Raw genomic sequence first — 15,901 nt, 5'->3', positions numbered from 1 at the left:
CTGGCCCAAGTTTCAAGGGTATTAGGCCTGAACGACCTTCAAGGGTCAAGTTCACCAGCCTCATTCATGGGAAACAGGCCCAGAGAGAGCTAGCAAGGTGCTCCAGGCCACCAGCAGGTGAGTGGCAGAGCCCTAGCTCAGGTGCCTGGCAGATACAACAGAGATACAGTCCAGGCAGGCCCCAGCCCAGCTCCCTACATGCCTGGGTCACACAGGGAACACCATGCATGCGCGCTCACGGAGGGCTAGAACAAAAGGAACCCCACACAAGGGAGAGGAGGTGAGGAAAGAGCCTGAGGAGCATCCAAGAAACACAGGGCCACAGGCTTGGTGCCAGGGCCGGGGTTAGGCAGGGGGCCTGACGTGCCCTCCAGTAAGGTGAGCAGCCCTGGCCTGGGAACTCCAGCTCTGCCCCTCATGCTGTGACCTCCCTCAAGTCACTTCCCTCTCTGTGCGTCAGTTTCCCCCATCTTGTAAGATGTTCCCTCACCCCCCGGTACCCACATACCTCAGGGTCTCTGCACGCCCTGGGCCTTTGGCCACGCAGGCCCCCCAGCTGGCAGGAAGCCTCTCCCTCCTGGTCAGTGCTAGCTTGTTCCCTTTGTCAAGGCTCACCCCTGCTGCCTTGTCCTCCGTGGACTCTTCTAGGGCAGAAAAGGGTCTGCTGTCTCTGTGGCCCCAGCCTGACTCGGTGGGTGGGAAGTTGGATGGACAGGCAGACGGATACCTGAGTAGCTAGGTGACTGCTTGGTCGCCAGGCCCCTGTGTGCCCCTCGGAGCACAACCCTCCAAGCGCACCGAGGCCTCTCCTCTTTACACCCTCATTAACAAACCACCAGCCCCCCTCGCTCGGCAAGTGAAATAGTTCTGTTTAGTCAATAATTGCACCACCACATCAAAGGAAGGTTCAGAACTTTTCCTTTTGGGATTCTTGTCGGTGTCTCAACCGTCTTCTCAGCTGTGAATCAAACAAGATCACAGATTCCTGCAAAAGATTATAGCCATTTTCCCCTTTCTTCCTCAAAGCTGTCCTCTCGCGGCAGACCTCAGCAGAGGGGCAGTGCCCCCGTCTGCTTGCCTGCCTCCCAGCCCCTCTTGGCCCCGGCTTGCCCCTGCCCTTCCCTCCTCGGCTGTAAAGAGAGATCCTCCTCCTGAGGAACGAGACCCTCCTCCCCAGGCTGGCAGCAGGAAGCTGGGGCTCCTACCTCAGTGCACGGGCAGGCTGGCAGGCAGGCCTGGGGGAGCCTGCTGGGCGGGGAGGTGGCCTTGGCTGGGGACTGGCAGTGACAGGGTCTTCTCCAGTGGCCTCCTGCCCACCTGGGCTCTGCTGGGCAGTGCTTGGCGTGTCCCTACTAGGGGTTCCCCTGAGGAGGGGGCTCCACCCTACCAGCTAACCCAGCATGCTGCCTCCCCCATGGCCTCTTGAACCCACCTCCCAAATGCCTCCTCCGGAACGGTGCTTCTCGGAGTCAAGCTCAGAAGCTCCTCCATCCGGGCTCCCACCCTCACTGCAAAGCCACAGCCCCCAAAGACATCCCGCGTAGGGCAGGGGGGGCCTCCGCCTTGTGAAGATCGGCCAAGGAGGAGGGAGACTGGTGGGCAAGGACCCCAGGGCCGGGCAGGGCCAGGCAGGTGTTTTCTTGGCAGTGGGCGGATGCCGTGGGCATCCAACAGGCAGCATCCCGGCCCTGGGCCATGGGCAGGTGCCACACCTAGGAGGGCCCAGGGCCAGGGGCTGCATAAGCCTTGGGCCACAAGAGGTAGCCTTGGGTCAAGCGAGGGCTGGCAGGGCAGGTGGCTCTGAGTCTTGGTTGCAGGTCCAGCTGGAGGGACAGCCGCAGGATGACCATCAGGGCAGACACGTGGGTCTCGGTTGTGGAGAAGGTAGTACAGTGTCCTGGGGGTGGTCAGGGTGGGGCTCGTGTGTCCGGACTCTGGAGCTTTCCTGGGGGACTCTGGGGGTGCAGCTTCCTGGCCCACCCAGGTGGTTCTGGTTGTTGTGAAATTGTGTGGGAGGCTGCAACTGTGCCCACATGAGAAAGCAAGGGGTGCTGTAGCACCCGTGGCCCCAGGATCGGAAATTCCAGGTGCCGCTGTTGGTTGCAGGGCATTCGATCCTCTCATGGCACCTGGGTGTGCCAGGAACTGGCCCCTGGGCGCCACCCAGCCATGGGCTCCCCTGCACGTCTCAGGTGAATCCCACTTGCAGGGCTTTTGTTCTCTGACCAGCGCCTTTCTCAGAGTGGTCCAGCTGGAGACCACAGCCCACAGCTGGCCCACTGCCTGTTGGTACAGCTGACATGCCCGTCCTTCACCATGATGGTGGGGAGGGGGCCGTCTGCAGCCCCCAGACCCTAAGCCCTTTACAGACAGGCTTGCTGACCCTTGCTTTCACCATCTCCAGAACACAGAGGAGAGCAGATTTGCCTGCTTGTTTCCCGGGCTCAGGTGCTTAGGGAGGGCAGGCCAGCACACACTTGAGGGTATCTGCCAGAGTTGCCTTCCAGGGCCTGCTGACCGGTGGGCTGAGGCAACGTCAGCCCTGGGGCCGGGAGTCCCTGGCATGCTAGGCATGTCCTACGCCCATTTCTCTTCACCCTTGTCGCAGGACTGGGTTGGTTTCTCCAGCTTTGTTGATCCCACGGCACTCTGTGGGTGTGTGTGTGCCTGTCCTGCTGGGCCCTGAACTCCTCTGTGCATATGTTCAGCTGGCGGATCTGCTGGGCTGGCCTGAAGAGCCTTCCTCACAGATGGGTCCTGCCAGACTTCAGTGCGTGCTACAGCTAGCCACGCTGCACAGGTGACCAGACCTCCTGCTACCATGCCCATTCGTGTCCCCAGGCCAAGCTGGAGGCTCTCGATGTGCACCCAGGAAGAGTGGACCCTGAGGGGAGCACCCGCGACAGAGAGGCAGACCAGGAGGAGTGGGCATTGAGGGGAGCACTCGTGGCAGGGAGGCGGATCTGGGAGGAGTGGGCCCCAAAGGAAGCACCTGCAGCAGAAAGGCAGACCGGGAGGAGTGGGCATTGAGGGGAGCACTCGTGGCAGGGAGGCAGATCTAGGAGGAGCGGACCCCGAAGGGAGCACCTGCGGCAGAGAGGCAGACCAGGAGGAGTGGGCATTGAGGGGAGCACTCGTGACAGGGGGGCGGATCTGGGAGGAGCGGGCCCCAAAGGGAGCACCTGAAGCAGAAAGGCAGACCGGGAGGAGTGGGCATTGAGGGGAGCACTCGTGGCAGGGAGGCAGATCTAGGAGGAGCGGACCCCGAAGGGAGCACCTGCGGCAGAGAGGCAGACCAGGAGGAGTGGGCATTGAGGGGAGCACTCGTGACAGGGGGGCGGATCTGGGAGGAGCGGGCCCCAAAGGGAGCACCTGAAGCAGAAAGGCAGACCGGGAGGAGTGGGCATTGAGGGGAGCACTCGTGGCAGGGAGGCAGATCTGGGAGGAGCGGGCCCCGAAGGGAGCACCTGCGGCAGAGCAGCAGACCCTGAGGAGTGGGCACTGAGGGGAGCATTGAGGGGAGCACTCGTGGCAGGGAGGCAGATCTGGGAGGAGTGGGCCCCGAGGGGAGCACCCACGGCAGAGAGGCAGACCTGGGAGAAGCAGGCACCCACGGCAGAGAGGCATACCCGGGAGGAGCGGGCACCAAGGGGAGCACTCACGGCATAGAGGCAGACCCGGGAGGAGCGGGCTCCGAGGGGAGCACTCATGGCAGAAAGGCACACCTGGAAGGAGCGGGCCCTGAGGGGAGCACCAAGGGGAGCACCCAGGGCAGGAAACGCCTTCTCTGCGCTGACTTTCCAGACTCTTCAGGGCACTGCGTCTTGAGGCAGGTACAGGCATGTGCCCACTGTGGCCTTGTGACAGGGAAGGGAGGAGCGATGTCGGAAGTTTGAGGTTGGGGGTCACATCCAGGAGTGGGAGAGGGGCACAGCCTGACTGTCCTGGGGTGGGACCAGGCAGCACTTATTGTTGGATGCTAGTTCTCTGCCAGAGCTACTCCTGGGGCGGCACTGCCAGGTTCAGCCTAGGTGCGCCCTTGACTTGGCACAGAATGAAGCGAAGCAAGTTGGGCTCAACTTCTCACAGAGGATTTGCCGCAGGTTGCACTCCTTGCACGTGTGACTCCCTCATGGCCTCGTCCTTCAGGGCTGGCCTGGCCGGAAAATCCCTCAGCCCCAGACGTAGACCTGGTGGAGGGGCGGTCCCTAAGACCTGCAGGCAGGGGAGCCTGGGCAGGTGCTTTCCGCTGACCGGCGTGGAGACTGAGTTGGCATCCATCATGGGCCGTGGGTCCACATGGGCGCCAGGAGCTGCAGAGCTGGCAGTGGGGCCAGAGCCGGGTCTCCACTGCCTGTGCCCCTGCGTCTGGAGGGGAGTGTGGGGCCTGGGCTGCTTCTGCTCAGGTGCCCCAGTGCTGAGGGGTCAACGGATGTTGGGCAGATGGAAGGAAGGATAAGTGGGTGGGTAGCTGGATGGATGAGTAGAAGGAAGGGTGGGTGGATGGATGGATGGATGGGTGAGAGGATAAAAAGAGGTCAGGCATAGCCGGCAGTTCTCGCCTGCCATGCTGGAGACCCAGGTTCAATTCCTGGTGCCTGCCCATGTAAAAAAGGAAAAAAAAAAAAAGAGAAGACATCAAGAACTTGGCCCAAAATCGCACTGTACATTTGTGTGTGTGAGATGGAACCAGGGTCCTGGTCCCATCCCCTACCGTAGCTTGTCCCTAGAGAGTGCTGCCTTCCTGAGCTGTGGGTAGAAAAGTGTTTAACTTACAGAAATAGTGGCTGTACAGAACTTTACCGTTCACAAAGTGTTTTTGTGTGCGTGATTTTGTTCAGTCCTCACGGCTGGGAAGATGAGGGAGTCGAGGTCCGAGGAGCTCATGGCCATGGTCAGCCGGCGATCAGCAGGGTCACGGCCTGGCCCTGTCACCTGGGTCATGGACAGTCAGCAGTGGGCTCGGCCTGGCCTGTGGACACCTGCTCTGGCACTCGTTCACGACAGCGAGCTGTCCCCTCCCATCCCTCAGGGTGGAGGCCGGGCTGCAGGAAAAGCGGCCCCGACCCTGTGCCCCTGTTCCCGGCTCTGCAGCCGGCCCAAGGGGCTTCCTGGGAGACGCGGCGCGCAGGGGGCTTGGTGCTGATGCGGACGTCGCAGCTTGTTCCTAGCACAGACGCATGGTGCCAACAGCCCGGCCCCTAGCAGTGTCCCAGGTGTGGCAGCCCTGCGGTCAGTGGCGCCTGGGGGCTCAGCTCCCCCATTACCGGACGATTTGCAGCTTCTGCCTCAAACTGAGGAGGCAGCTTGCTTTGCCGAGACCATGTGAGCCTGAGTCCCAGGCTGGAGGCTGTCTGATGCCTTCACACTCAAAGAATTATTGTGGTAACACACGTGTGACAGAACTTGCTGTTTAAGCCCTTTTTAAGTGTGCAATTCCGCGGCATTAATCACATTCACTGTTGGGCCTCCTTGCCCCTGTCCATTTCCGCAACTTTTCTATTCTGCACGCCCTGTGGTAACTCCCGCCCCACCCCAGCCACTGGGGGCCCTGGTCACCCTGTCAGTGAATTTGCCTGTCCAGGGTGTTTCCTAGACGTGGACCAGGCAGTGTGACCCCTTGCACCATTGTGGTGGGATCAGAACTCCCGTGCACTGCAGCTGAGCGGCATGGCCCGTGGGGCACACGGGGCTAGTCGGGCCCTGTGGAGGCCCTGTGGGGACCCTTGGGGCTGAGCCCACCGTGAGCACTGTGCGCTGCGTCCTCCAGCCCTGCTCTCTGCTCATGCAGGTGAAAATCTCGGAGTCGCTCACTCGTGTGTCCAGCTGGCGACGCCATAGCCGCTCGCTCCTTGGTGTCAGCGCTGCACAGCTCTACCCTCTCTCTCTGGTTCGGTGGAGCCCACTGGTTGTCCTGGGATTCTCACGTTCTCTAACACGCTGACGTGGCTTCTCTCCCCAAAGACCCTGTGGGGGGACGTCACCCCAGAATGGTGGGCGGCCATCGAGCCTGAGCTGGGCTGCCCTCAGCCTCACCTGGTGAGGGTCAGACCTACAGCACGTGTCCGAGGGACGCTGCCCCAGCTGTGAAGCTGGCCAGAAGCCCGTGGGGCCCGTGTGCCATCCCTGCCTCACAGGAGGGGACCCCGAGGCTGCAGCTCCTCCCAGCACCCCCAGAGATGTCATTGTGGGGAAAGTGGGGGTGGGGCCAGTGGCCACAGCAAGACCCGGCCTTCAACAGCCAGAGCCCGAGGGAGTGGGGGCCCCTGTGCACCCTGAGTTAGGAAGGAGAGGAATGGACTGTCCTTCCCCTCTTGGCCCAGGGCTGGAGACCAGGCTTCCAGGCAGGCCTTACCTGCAGCTCATCCTCCCCAGCCCAGGCCACTCAGATTTGTGCATGGTCGGAAGAAATCAAAGTGAAGGCAGTACTTTACGACTCATGAGAGCTCTGTGAGGTCAGACCTCTGTCCCGAAAACACCGTCTGGGTCTCGCCTCGGGGCAGCAACGGCACTTAGCTGACCTGTGGTCTGTACACGAGGCTCGGCGGCCCCGTCCTGGCCTGAAGCCCCACTGGAGGACCCAGGAGGGCGAGGGGCCCGTTAACTTCCTGCACGCAAGGCCCCAGCGCCTGACCACTGGCACGTCTCCCGTGGCCTGGGCCCTCCCGGGTGAGCACAGGCTGGTGGGCTCTCCACACAGGCTCTTTCAGCCCTGAGGTCTGTGATGCCTCTGGGGTTATGGGATGCCCCTTTATCGCTCAAGGTTCTGCCAGGTTCCCACCCTTTGCCTGTGCACCTGGCAGGCCTGGCAGTGAGTGCCCTGTCTGGGCCACCCCTCTCCCACTCGCACCTGGGTAGGGGCTGAGCCAGCCACATCTCCATCGCTCCTTCTCAGGTACAGAGGGGGTCGCATCACACCCACGCGGGGGGTCACAGGCCCGTGGCTGCTGCCCAGCAGCACAGAGCCAGGGAGGGACCTCCAAGCACTCAGTGGGAGGCAGGACCCCGCGTCCGCAGGCACGTGCAGGGGGCTGTCGTGGCTTGAGACCACTTCCTGGGATGGGGTCCGGAAGACAGCCCTGTGTGGCTGGGCGGAGACGAGGGACCAGCAACCCAGCTCCTTGCTGTGGCCTCCCGAGCCAAGGGTGCAGGGCCCAGCGGCAGCAGGTCCTGACTGGGGCCTCTGTCCATGTGCGTCCACCTGCACGCCCCAGGGGCCTGCACGACTCACAGCCTCACACTCGGGGGCGTGTGGGGCTCCCAACTCCAGAGGGTTTTTCTGGGGGCTCCGGGAAGCTCAGCTGGCTTGGAGGTGAAGGTCTGCACATGCGGGGCCCCAGGGCCGCCTCCCCGAGCTTCAGCAGCTGCAGCTGTCCCCCAAGCATGGCCCACGGGCACCCCTAAGGCCCTCTGCCAGCACTCTCCTGGCCCGCATTCAGGTCCTGGCCCTGCGGCTCCTGCAGGGTCAGTCCTCCCTGCTGAGCATGGCCAGCGGGCAGTGCCGAGGCCTCGAGCCCGCAAAGGCTCTCTGTCCTTCCAGCCGCTCGTCCTCCTTACAGCCACCAAATCCAGGCCCGGGGGTCCCTGCCCAGCCTCTTGACAGGTTGTGCTTTCCCCCACCTCAAGTTCTTGTGGAAATCAAAGGTAATAATGGGTGGAAAGCGTTTTATCACACGTGAGGCATAAGGCGATCATCAGAAGCAGGTGTGTCCTTGCTCTTTGTAGCGAGAGCCAGTAGCATCTCAGTACAGCGTGACATGTACTCGTGAGAGTGAGACAAAGCCACTTTGCAGCCTGGTTCATGGTGGGCGCTGTGGCCTTGGCACCTGGCCCACCCCCACCCTCTGCCCTTGAGCCTCTCAGACTTGGCGGCATCTCCTAGCTGCAGGGACTGTAGGGGGCTTCCCGGGAAGCTGTAGGCAGCAGTTTTCTGTGTGCTGGGCCATCTGCTCGACCCCAGGGACCTAGTCCAGCAGGCCAGAGGGAGGATGCTGGTCAGGAGCCTGACCCACTCAGAGCCTCTGTCTCCTCTTCTGAAGGTCAAGGTTTCAGCCTCTTTCCACTGGGTATGCGGGGGCAAGCACTCAGAGGCTGTAAAACCCTCTGTAAGGCCCAAACCCCAGGGAGCCCCAGCCCCTGTTGACAGCATTGAGGAATTGTGTGTAAACTAAGATGCTCCAGCTGAGCGTTGTTTGTTTCTCAGGCAGGGGGTGGATGAGGGATGACCAGAATTGGGTGGCAGTGGTCAGGGACAGTCAGAACGACTGTTCCTTTTCTGAGGGCCTGTGGGGACAGCCCAGTGGCAGGTGCAGCCAGCTGGGGCCTGGGCTCAGCTGCTGGCACCTGCTGAACCCCTGCCGTGCGTGTTGCTGCACCTTTTCCTTGTTGCTTCATCGATGGCCTGCGCACTCCCGTCCTGACGTGCTGGTGTGACTCTTGGTGGCAGGTAGTCAAACCCAGGCAAAGCAACTTGATGCGAGGGGAAGGGGAGGGCAGAGCTGGCCTCGGGCAAACAGGGACCCCCGGCCTAAAAGCCTTGTTAAGAAAAGGGCACACAGCAGCTAGGGGCTTTCACCCAAGCCAGCTCAGTGAGTGGGAACAGCACCCTGGGCCCCTCCCATGCTGCACCCCCGCCCCCAACCGAGGCAGCCCCTCGCACAGCCCTCAGCTCGGGCTGCTCTTGTCTGTCGGGGCTCCGTGTTCATGCCCCCCTGGGTTGGGCCTGACGAGGCCACCCATGTGGCAGGGAGTGGTGAGGACCCCCTCCCCGTCGTGGGAGCATGCGGCCGCAGGGGCCCTAAGAGGCATGGGGGGGCCCTCAGGTCCCCGTCTCCTGAGGAGCAACTGTGGGTGCTTCTCAGTTGCTGGGCCATGCACACGTCCCTTTGCACACACAGTTCAGACTCAGCTCTTGGGCTGCTGGAACAGTCCTGCATGGCACGTGTGGCTCCTCCCGCCCTGGCAGTACCTGGTGTCCCCACCTGTTCAATTTTAACCATTTAGGGCGTGGGTTGGGCATCCTGCCGTGGCTTTAATTTGCATTCCTCTGATGTTTAATACATTTGAGCGCCTTTTCATGTTTATTGGGTTTTTGAATATTTTCTTTAGTGAAGTGTTTGTTCACATTTTTTGCCCATTTTTAAATTGAATCGTCTGACTCATGAATTTTTATGAGTTCTTTATATGTTCTGGACATGAGTCTTTGGTCAGATGTATGCATTTCAAATCTCTCATCCCACTCTGTTGGTTGCCTTTGCACTATTTTGATGGTGAATAGAAGTGATGCATTTGTCTACCATCTAGTCTATTCTTTTTCTTTGCTTGTAGAGTCACTCTCTGACTCTCATTGAAGGAGTCTGTCTTCTCTAAGGTAGCAAAGACGTTCTCTTGTGTTTCCTCTGAAGTTCACCTTCGCAGTCCTTTGGAGCTGCAAAGTCCTGGGGCCTGTGGCGTGAGATCAGGTGCACTGGCTGCCGGCAGGACCTCTCACTGATCCGCGACCACCCCATGCCTGGACTCTGTCCGTCAGTCAGTGTTTCTGTCTCTGCCCCAGTACTGCCCTGTCTTAATTACTACAGATTTGGAACCAGCCGTGATAGCCGGGAGGGACGGCCTCCGGCTGCGTCCTTCTAGACGCCTGGTCTCTACGTGCCCATAGGGGACGGGGCCCGGCGCACGTTCAGCCAACACCCAGGACGACGCCGGGCCGCTTTCAGCTCACTCCTGTTCTGTCTACCTCATTCTCCCCTGGGGCGGCGGGAGGAGGGCGCGGAAGCATGCCCCCAGCTGCTCTGGGGGGACCCTCAGAGGAAAGAGAGGGTGTCTGTTTCTCAGCATCTGAACAGAAACTCTCATGGGAGATCTGTTCTGGGCCTGGCCGTGTGCACCCTGAAGGCCCACCAGGGCAAGGGGAAGGGGAGCCGGTGCCTGGCCTGGCCGTGTGCACCCTGAAGGCCCACCCAAGGCAGGGAGAAGGGGAGCTGGCGCCTGGCCTGGCCATGTGCACCCCGAAGCCCCACCAGGGCAAGGGGAAGGGGAGCCGGCGCCTGGCCTGGCCATGTGCACCCTGAAGGCCCACCCAAGGCAGGGAGAAGGGGAGCAGGTACCCGGCACCGCCGCCTGCGCCTCCATGTGGACTGGGGGACGGTCCCTTCTTTCAAGGAGGAGGGACTGCCGAGCAGCCTCCTGAGACACCTGGTGGGTGCAGAGGGTTCTTTGCCTCAGATCCTGGCGATCTCAGGGGCCTGAGGCCTGAGCACAGGCCCGGGCAGGTAGGCGTCCTGCACCTGCACGCGGCGTAGGAAAGCTCACCTGCTTGTTCGGAAACTGTGTCTACAGAACAACCTGCACGTGACTGTTCATAGCAGCTTTATTTACGCTTCTCCCCAAATTGGGAGAAACCAGATGGCCCCAGGAGATGGATGAGAAGCCAGTTGTGGTCTGTCTGTGCAGGGCTTGTTGTCCAGCAGCAGGAAGGAGTGAGCTGCCCAGCCATGGAAAAGACATTCGGGAACTTTGAGCACCTGTTGCCAGGTGGAAGAAGCCAATGTGCAAGGGTCACATTCTATAGAATTCCAATTTATGACATTCTGGAAAGAACGAAACTATAGAGACAGTAAAAGGCTCTGCGTCACCAGGGTTCTGAGCCAGAGGGAGGGGTGAACAGGTGAAACGGTGGGAATTCCAGGGCAGCGGACTCCTCTGTGGGGTCTGTAATGCTGGGTGCATTTCTCTATGCAAGTGTCAAAGCCCGTTCAACTGTGCAGAAAGGAACCCTCACATAGATAACTCTTCAAAAGAGTATTGGGCTGGTTCAAGCCATCCCAGGATATACTGCAGAATGTGACAGAAGACTAACCGTATTACAAACATTTGAAACAATCTCACTGAGAAGGGGAGGTGCTGACCTAAGTAACTGAAAACGAGTAGAGTTTGTAAAACAATGCAGGTAGTGGTCATGGGTCAGAGTTTGAGATGCAGGATGAACACATGTTTAGCTTAATGTAGATGCAGATGGCTACAAGTAGATACAGTGATAGACATGTGAATATATGGGGTTTGCATATGTATGCTTTTTTTCGACTACACGTGAAGTGTTGATAGACGTGTGGACATAGGGGGCAGTCAGTCTGCACACATGTGTGTTTCCTGGCTTTGGATGGAAGTGCTTTTAGATGTGTGGACATAGCAGGTCTTTGAGTCTATTGGGAGAAGGGGGCTGTGCATGCTGAGCACCGTGTGTCCCAGGCCATGCCATGGGGTGGGCTCTCACATTTGCCACCCCTCCTCCTCACAACAGTTCTTGGAGCTAAGTAGTAGCGTGAAGGAGCTTACCTGAGGCCCCACCTCCTGCCCCCCAGTTCATTCCTAAACTCAGGTACAGCTGTTGGGCCCCTTTGGCTGGGAAACCCGTGACCCCCTGTGACCCCACAACCCCTGTCCTGTGCCTCCTACAGGGTGACTACGACCGGAGCCGGACCCAGGTGCTGCATCTGAGCATGAACCCAGCCGGTGTGGCCCGGCAGCGACTGCGCGAGGACCAGGCACGGCTGCAGCAGGAGTGCGAGCGACTTCGGGGGCTCGTGCACACCCTGGAGAGCGGGGGCGCTGTCCCAGCCCACCTGGAGGGCACCACGGGGCTGCCGTCTGCAAAGGAGGTGGCAGGTAGGTGGCTGCAGGGCCCTCTCACCACCCTGCACCCCGGGTGGGCTGACCCCGTGGCAGGCGGCCCCCTGATAGGCAGCCCCTGTGGCCTGCTGGTATGGACTGTAGAGCCAGGTCTGTCCCCCGTGGAAAGGCAGCACGATGGGGCCGAGGAGGGCCTGGGACGGAGCCCCTCCTCCCTATGGTAAAGCAGTGGTGAAGCAAAAGGCTGAAATCTTTCCAGACCCTGAAAACGAATTAATATCATTTATCAGTTTATATGTGCCCATTAATCATGAGTAAATCCAATACTCCATGAGAACAGGCCCATCTTTCATCGATCTAAGTGTGTTTCACAGAACCCGGCGAGCCCCTGGCCGCACGGCCCGCTCCGTTTCGGTGCAGCTGCCAGGAAGCCAGTGCCTCCTTCGCCCACGTGCTCTCCAGGCCGCAGTTCACACTGCAAACTCAGCCACCTCCGCCTCCGCCTGCCCGCCCTCTGGCCACCAACCTGGCCTTTATATGTTTAAACTGAGGGGCCGGCATCAGCGCCCTACCCCGTACACGCTTCAGCTTTGCAGTCCTTGTCTTTTTAACTTTTAATTTATGAGTAATTTATGGAGACTTACAAATTTTTTAAAAATGGTAACATTATAGAAAAGACCACGTTCTCTCGGACACCGCAGCCACCCTGAGGCTGGCGTGTGCCCTCGCACATTTTCTTGAGCTTTGTCTTTGCCAGGAGAGCCATGGAAAGGAGAGTGCTACCGTTTTGCAGGTTTCTGTCTTTAGCCCGGTGCTGCCGTACTGGACGCGTTCTGTTTGTCCTCAGCGTCTTTGTGGGACAGGGACTACTTCTCCCTCGCCCTTGCTCCAGACTGCCAGGCCCCCCGCCCTGCAGATGCTCCAGGCCGCGCTGGGCCATTCTTCAAGGTCCCTGGTCCCTCTACCCGCTGCCCTCCAATGGGCAGTTAGCGTCTGTACCCCGGGAATCGTTTCTGGTTTTCTTTCCTTTGTCTAGGCGCGGAAGAGATTTCTTCATTTTTTTGTTCTTGGGCGTCATGTGACTGGTGCTGAGGAAGGCCTGTGTCACATGAGCGTGGCGGTCTGTGGGGACTTAGAGGCGGCCCTGGGATGCTGCCTCTGGAGCAGGGTTGGCAGGTTCGTCAGGCGGGCAGTGCAGGGCGGCCAGGAGCTGTCCAGGGCGGGTGGGGTGCTGGGGCCTCAGCTAATGGGGGGCCGGGGGCCAGCTGGGGTCGGCAGTGCTGCCGGGCCCGTTGGCGCTGGGGAACGGGGCCGTTCTGTCCAGAGACATCGCGTCCCTCTCACCATAGTTCTGGAGCACAGGGTATGGTCTGCGTTCAGAAGCGGATTCACACTTGGTTTGGGAATTTTAAGGAGCATTGTCTCCAGAACCCATAGAAATTTCTTCCTCCCTGAGATGGGGGCAGCCTGTGTGCCCCTCCCTGCCTGCAGCCTGGGCTGACGCCTGGCCCCTGGCCTTCTGTCCTGCCTTCGCTCTCTGAGGCCGCCTCTTGCTTCCCCTCCTCACATGCATCAGCACATCCCGGGGGAGGCAGGGCGGCTCCCCCTCAGGCTCCAGGGCAGTGCAGCGCCCTTACAGGCATGTGCACGTGTGGGGCTGGTGCCACGCCGGGGCAGGCTGCTCTCGCTGCTGGCCTGAGGCCCTCCTGCATGCACTTGCTGTCTCGTCTTACCCAGAGCAAGCCTTTCTCAAAGTCCCTGAAGCTGCAGGGCCCCGCAGCACGACAGGGGCCGGAAAACCCTCAGGCAATGCCTGTGCACAGGAGGCCCGGGAATCTGTGCTGTGGAGGGCACAGGCCTGCCGTCGGCCAGGCCACACTCACGTTCCCAACACTGCTTTTCCTGTGCCGTGCCCCTCAAGCTCGGGGTCTCCTCTGCAAAGAGCTCGTGACAACTCCCCAGGGCGTGGTGCCCGAGCCCACCCGGAGCCCGACTCTCAGCAGGTGTCCAGTCCCAGCCCTCCACGTGCGGGTCCCGGCCACACTCCCTGGGACCCGCCCCCACCCTCAGGCGCGACTGAGCCTCAGCTGCTCTTCCCGCGGCCCCAACCAGGTGTGTGAACAAGAGCAGACTCACGCACACACCCGTGCACACGTGCACACACACTGTGTTCACACACGTACTCATGTGTTCACACAACCACATGCTCCTTTTTTCCTCCACTCAATGAGATTCCTTGAGCCCCTGTCCTGAGATGAGGGGCACAGCCAAGGAGACGGGTGCCACGAGGGAGGCTAGCAGAGGCGCCGTGCCACAGAGGGCTGCTGAGGCCCCCACAGGGCCAGGGCTGCCATCGTGCCTGGAGGCAGAGGCAGCCACAGGGAGGGCGGGAGGAGGCAGGTGTGGCCCTCGCGTGTTGGGGAAAAGTGGCCCGTTGGCCCCTGTGTCTCCTCTGCCTCCTTCCTGAGACCCCTCGAACTGCACCAGGAAGCCTTTTTTAATAACTTAAGCCCACAAAGATACAGAAATACAATGGCAAAAATGTTAGAATCTGGCAAGTAAATGGATGCGTTATTATATGACAGACTGAAGAAAACCGAATTATGAGCTAGCAATGGGTTGTGCGAAGAGCCAGTTTGATTTATGGCACAGCACTTGGCCGCAAGTAACACGCAGAGAGAGGGACAAACTGCCTACTAAAATAAGGGGAATTAAGGAAGATTGGTTGAAGGTACAATTAAGAGCCAGATCCCCACGTTTTCTCCCCAACTCTGTGGAATGGGAAGTCAGCTTTCCCCAGAGAAGAAGAGGAAAAACCGTAGCCCACAGTTTCTTCTCTTGGCGTGGTGGTTCTCGAGGCATGATCCCAGGCTCACGGCGCCTTCCCACCTGCCCCGGACCTGCCCAGCACCTGTGCCCACGAGGCCCGGGGTGGTTCTGGGGCTCTTGAGTGCCCCTGAGTGACACTCTGCTTAGGGTGGACTTGCAGACTGCACGGGGGTCCCTGTGTGCCAAGACCCTGTCCCCACCGGGGCCTCCCTCTCTGTCTGTCCTGCTCAGCCCCAGCTGACAGCCCTCACGCTCCCGGGTGTCAGCCCGTGGCCGGGCTGTCAGATGACTGGAAACAACAAAAACAAGTTTCTCGCATGAGAGAGCAGGGAGACTGCAGAGGCTCGCCTGGGCGGGAGAGGCCCACAGGGGCCGCGCCTGGGCTACTCAGAGAGGGAAAGAGAGCAGGTCAGCCATGAAACAAGAACAAGCTCCTTAAAAAAGCCAGAGCAGAGAAAGCTCTCAGACATCAGAAGCATCGAGAGTTCAATGACAAACTAAGTAGAAGCTAGAATTGAGAGCGTTTACCTTCAAGTAAAACAAAAAGACAGCAAGGCGGACAACAGAGAGCAGAGGACAGCAGCTGAACCCAGGAGCTCCCGCAGAGGGTGGGGTCGGGGCGAGGACTCACCACACGGCAGCCGTCGACACTGGCCGGCAGGAAGCGGGTGTGCTGGGTCTCCATGGGTCGTGACAGATGGCCGAGCGGACCCACTGGGGTCCATCGTGACCACACCTCGACAGATAAAGAGGATTCCGTGCGCTCCCAAGGAGGAAAAACAGGAGTTGAGTGGCTTAATACTTCCCAGCAGCAGCACTGCTGGGGACAGCCAGAAGCCATGGGCAGTGCCTGCATCTCGGAAGGAAAATGGTTTGCACCCTAGAATTCCGTGCCTGCCCACGCTCAGTCAGGTCCAAAGGAAAATTGACGTCCCTCTTCAGAGGCTTGAGGTCGTCACGCATTCACATCCCGTGAGCCTTTTCTGGGAAGCTGGTGGAGGGTGTGGTCCACAAAGAGGGGACAAACCGAGGAAGAAGATGCGAAATGCACGACACTGAGCCCCAGCCTGGGAGAGGGTGGCAGGCATCCCGACCGCAGACCTGGAAACACCCGATGTGGTCCGGAGTTGACAGAGCCGAAAGCGCCAGATGCCTTGAGGGGTGAACCAGGCTGGGGACGCCCACCCGTGCGTGCAGGCGCGTTTCTCCCGCTTCACGTTTACCATGCCTCGGGACTGGCCAGTGCTTCTAACCCCGTGGGCCAGGAGCTGAGGGAGGCGGCGACAAGCCCAGAGGGAGCTGAACCAGTGGGGAAAGGAGGACCTTGATGAGCTCCAGAAGGCAAGGTGTGTAGGAGAGGAAGGTGACACTGCGTTTCGCGGTCCAGGGCTAAACAGCATGTACATGGCCGTGGCAGTGCCGGCTTCTGGGGACAGACGGACTG

General features: G+C 60.1%; 1 protein-coding gene across 5 annotated transcripts in view; it reads left to right on the top strand.

Moving 5' to 3' along the window:
- Positions 1-15,901, top strand: part of LOC143666876 (mitotic spindle assembly checkpoint protein MAD1-like) — a 267,107-nt gene that overhangs the window by 180,464 nt on the left and 70,742 nt on the right. For 4 of the 5 annotated variants that reach the window (XM_077140437.1, XM_077140438.1, XM_077140436.1 and 1 more), the window contains one exon: positions 11,457-11,664. In XM_077140437.1, the coding sequence (XP_076996552.1) occupies positions 11,457-11,664 (208 nt within the window). Of the gene's footprint in view, positions 1-10,718; positions 10,949-11,456; positions 11,665-15,901 lie in introns of those variants that run through there. The other variant, XM_077140440.1, reaches the window with a different exon arrangement.

The sequence above is a fragment of the Tamandua tetradactyla genome, chromosome 23 (assembly GCF_023851605.1).
Source record: "Tamandua tetradactyla isolate mTamTet1 chromosome 23, mTamTet1.pri, whole genome shotgun sequence".
NCBI classification, from domain to species: Eukaryota; Metazoa; Chordata; class Mammalia; order Pilosa; family Myrmecophagidae; genus Tamandua; species Tamandua tetradactyla.
This window is presented reverse-complemented; position numbering and strand designations above follow the sequence as displayed.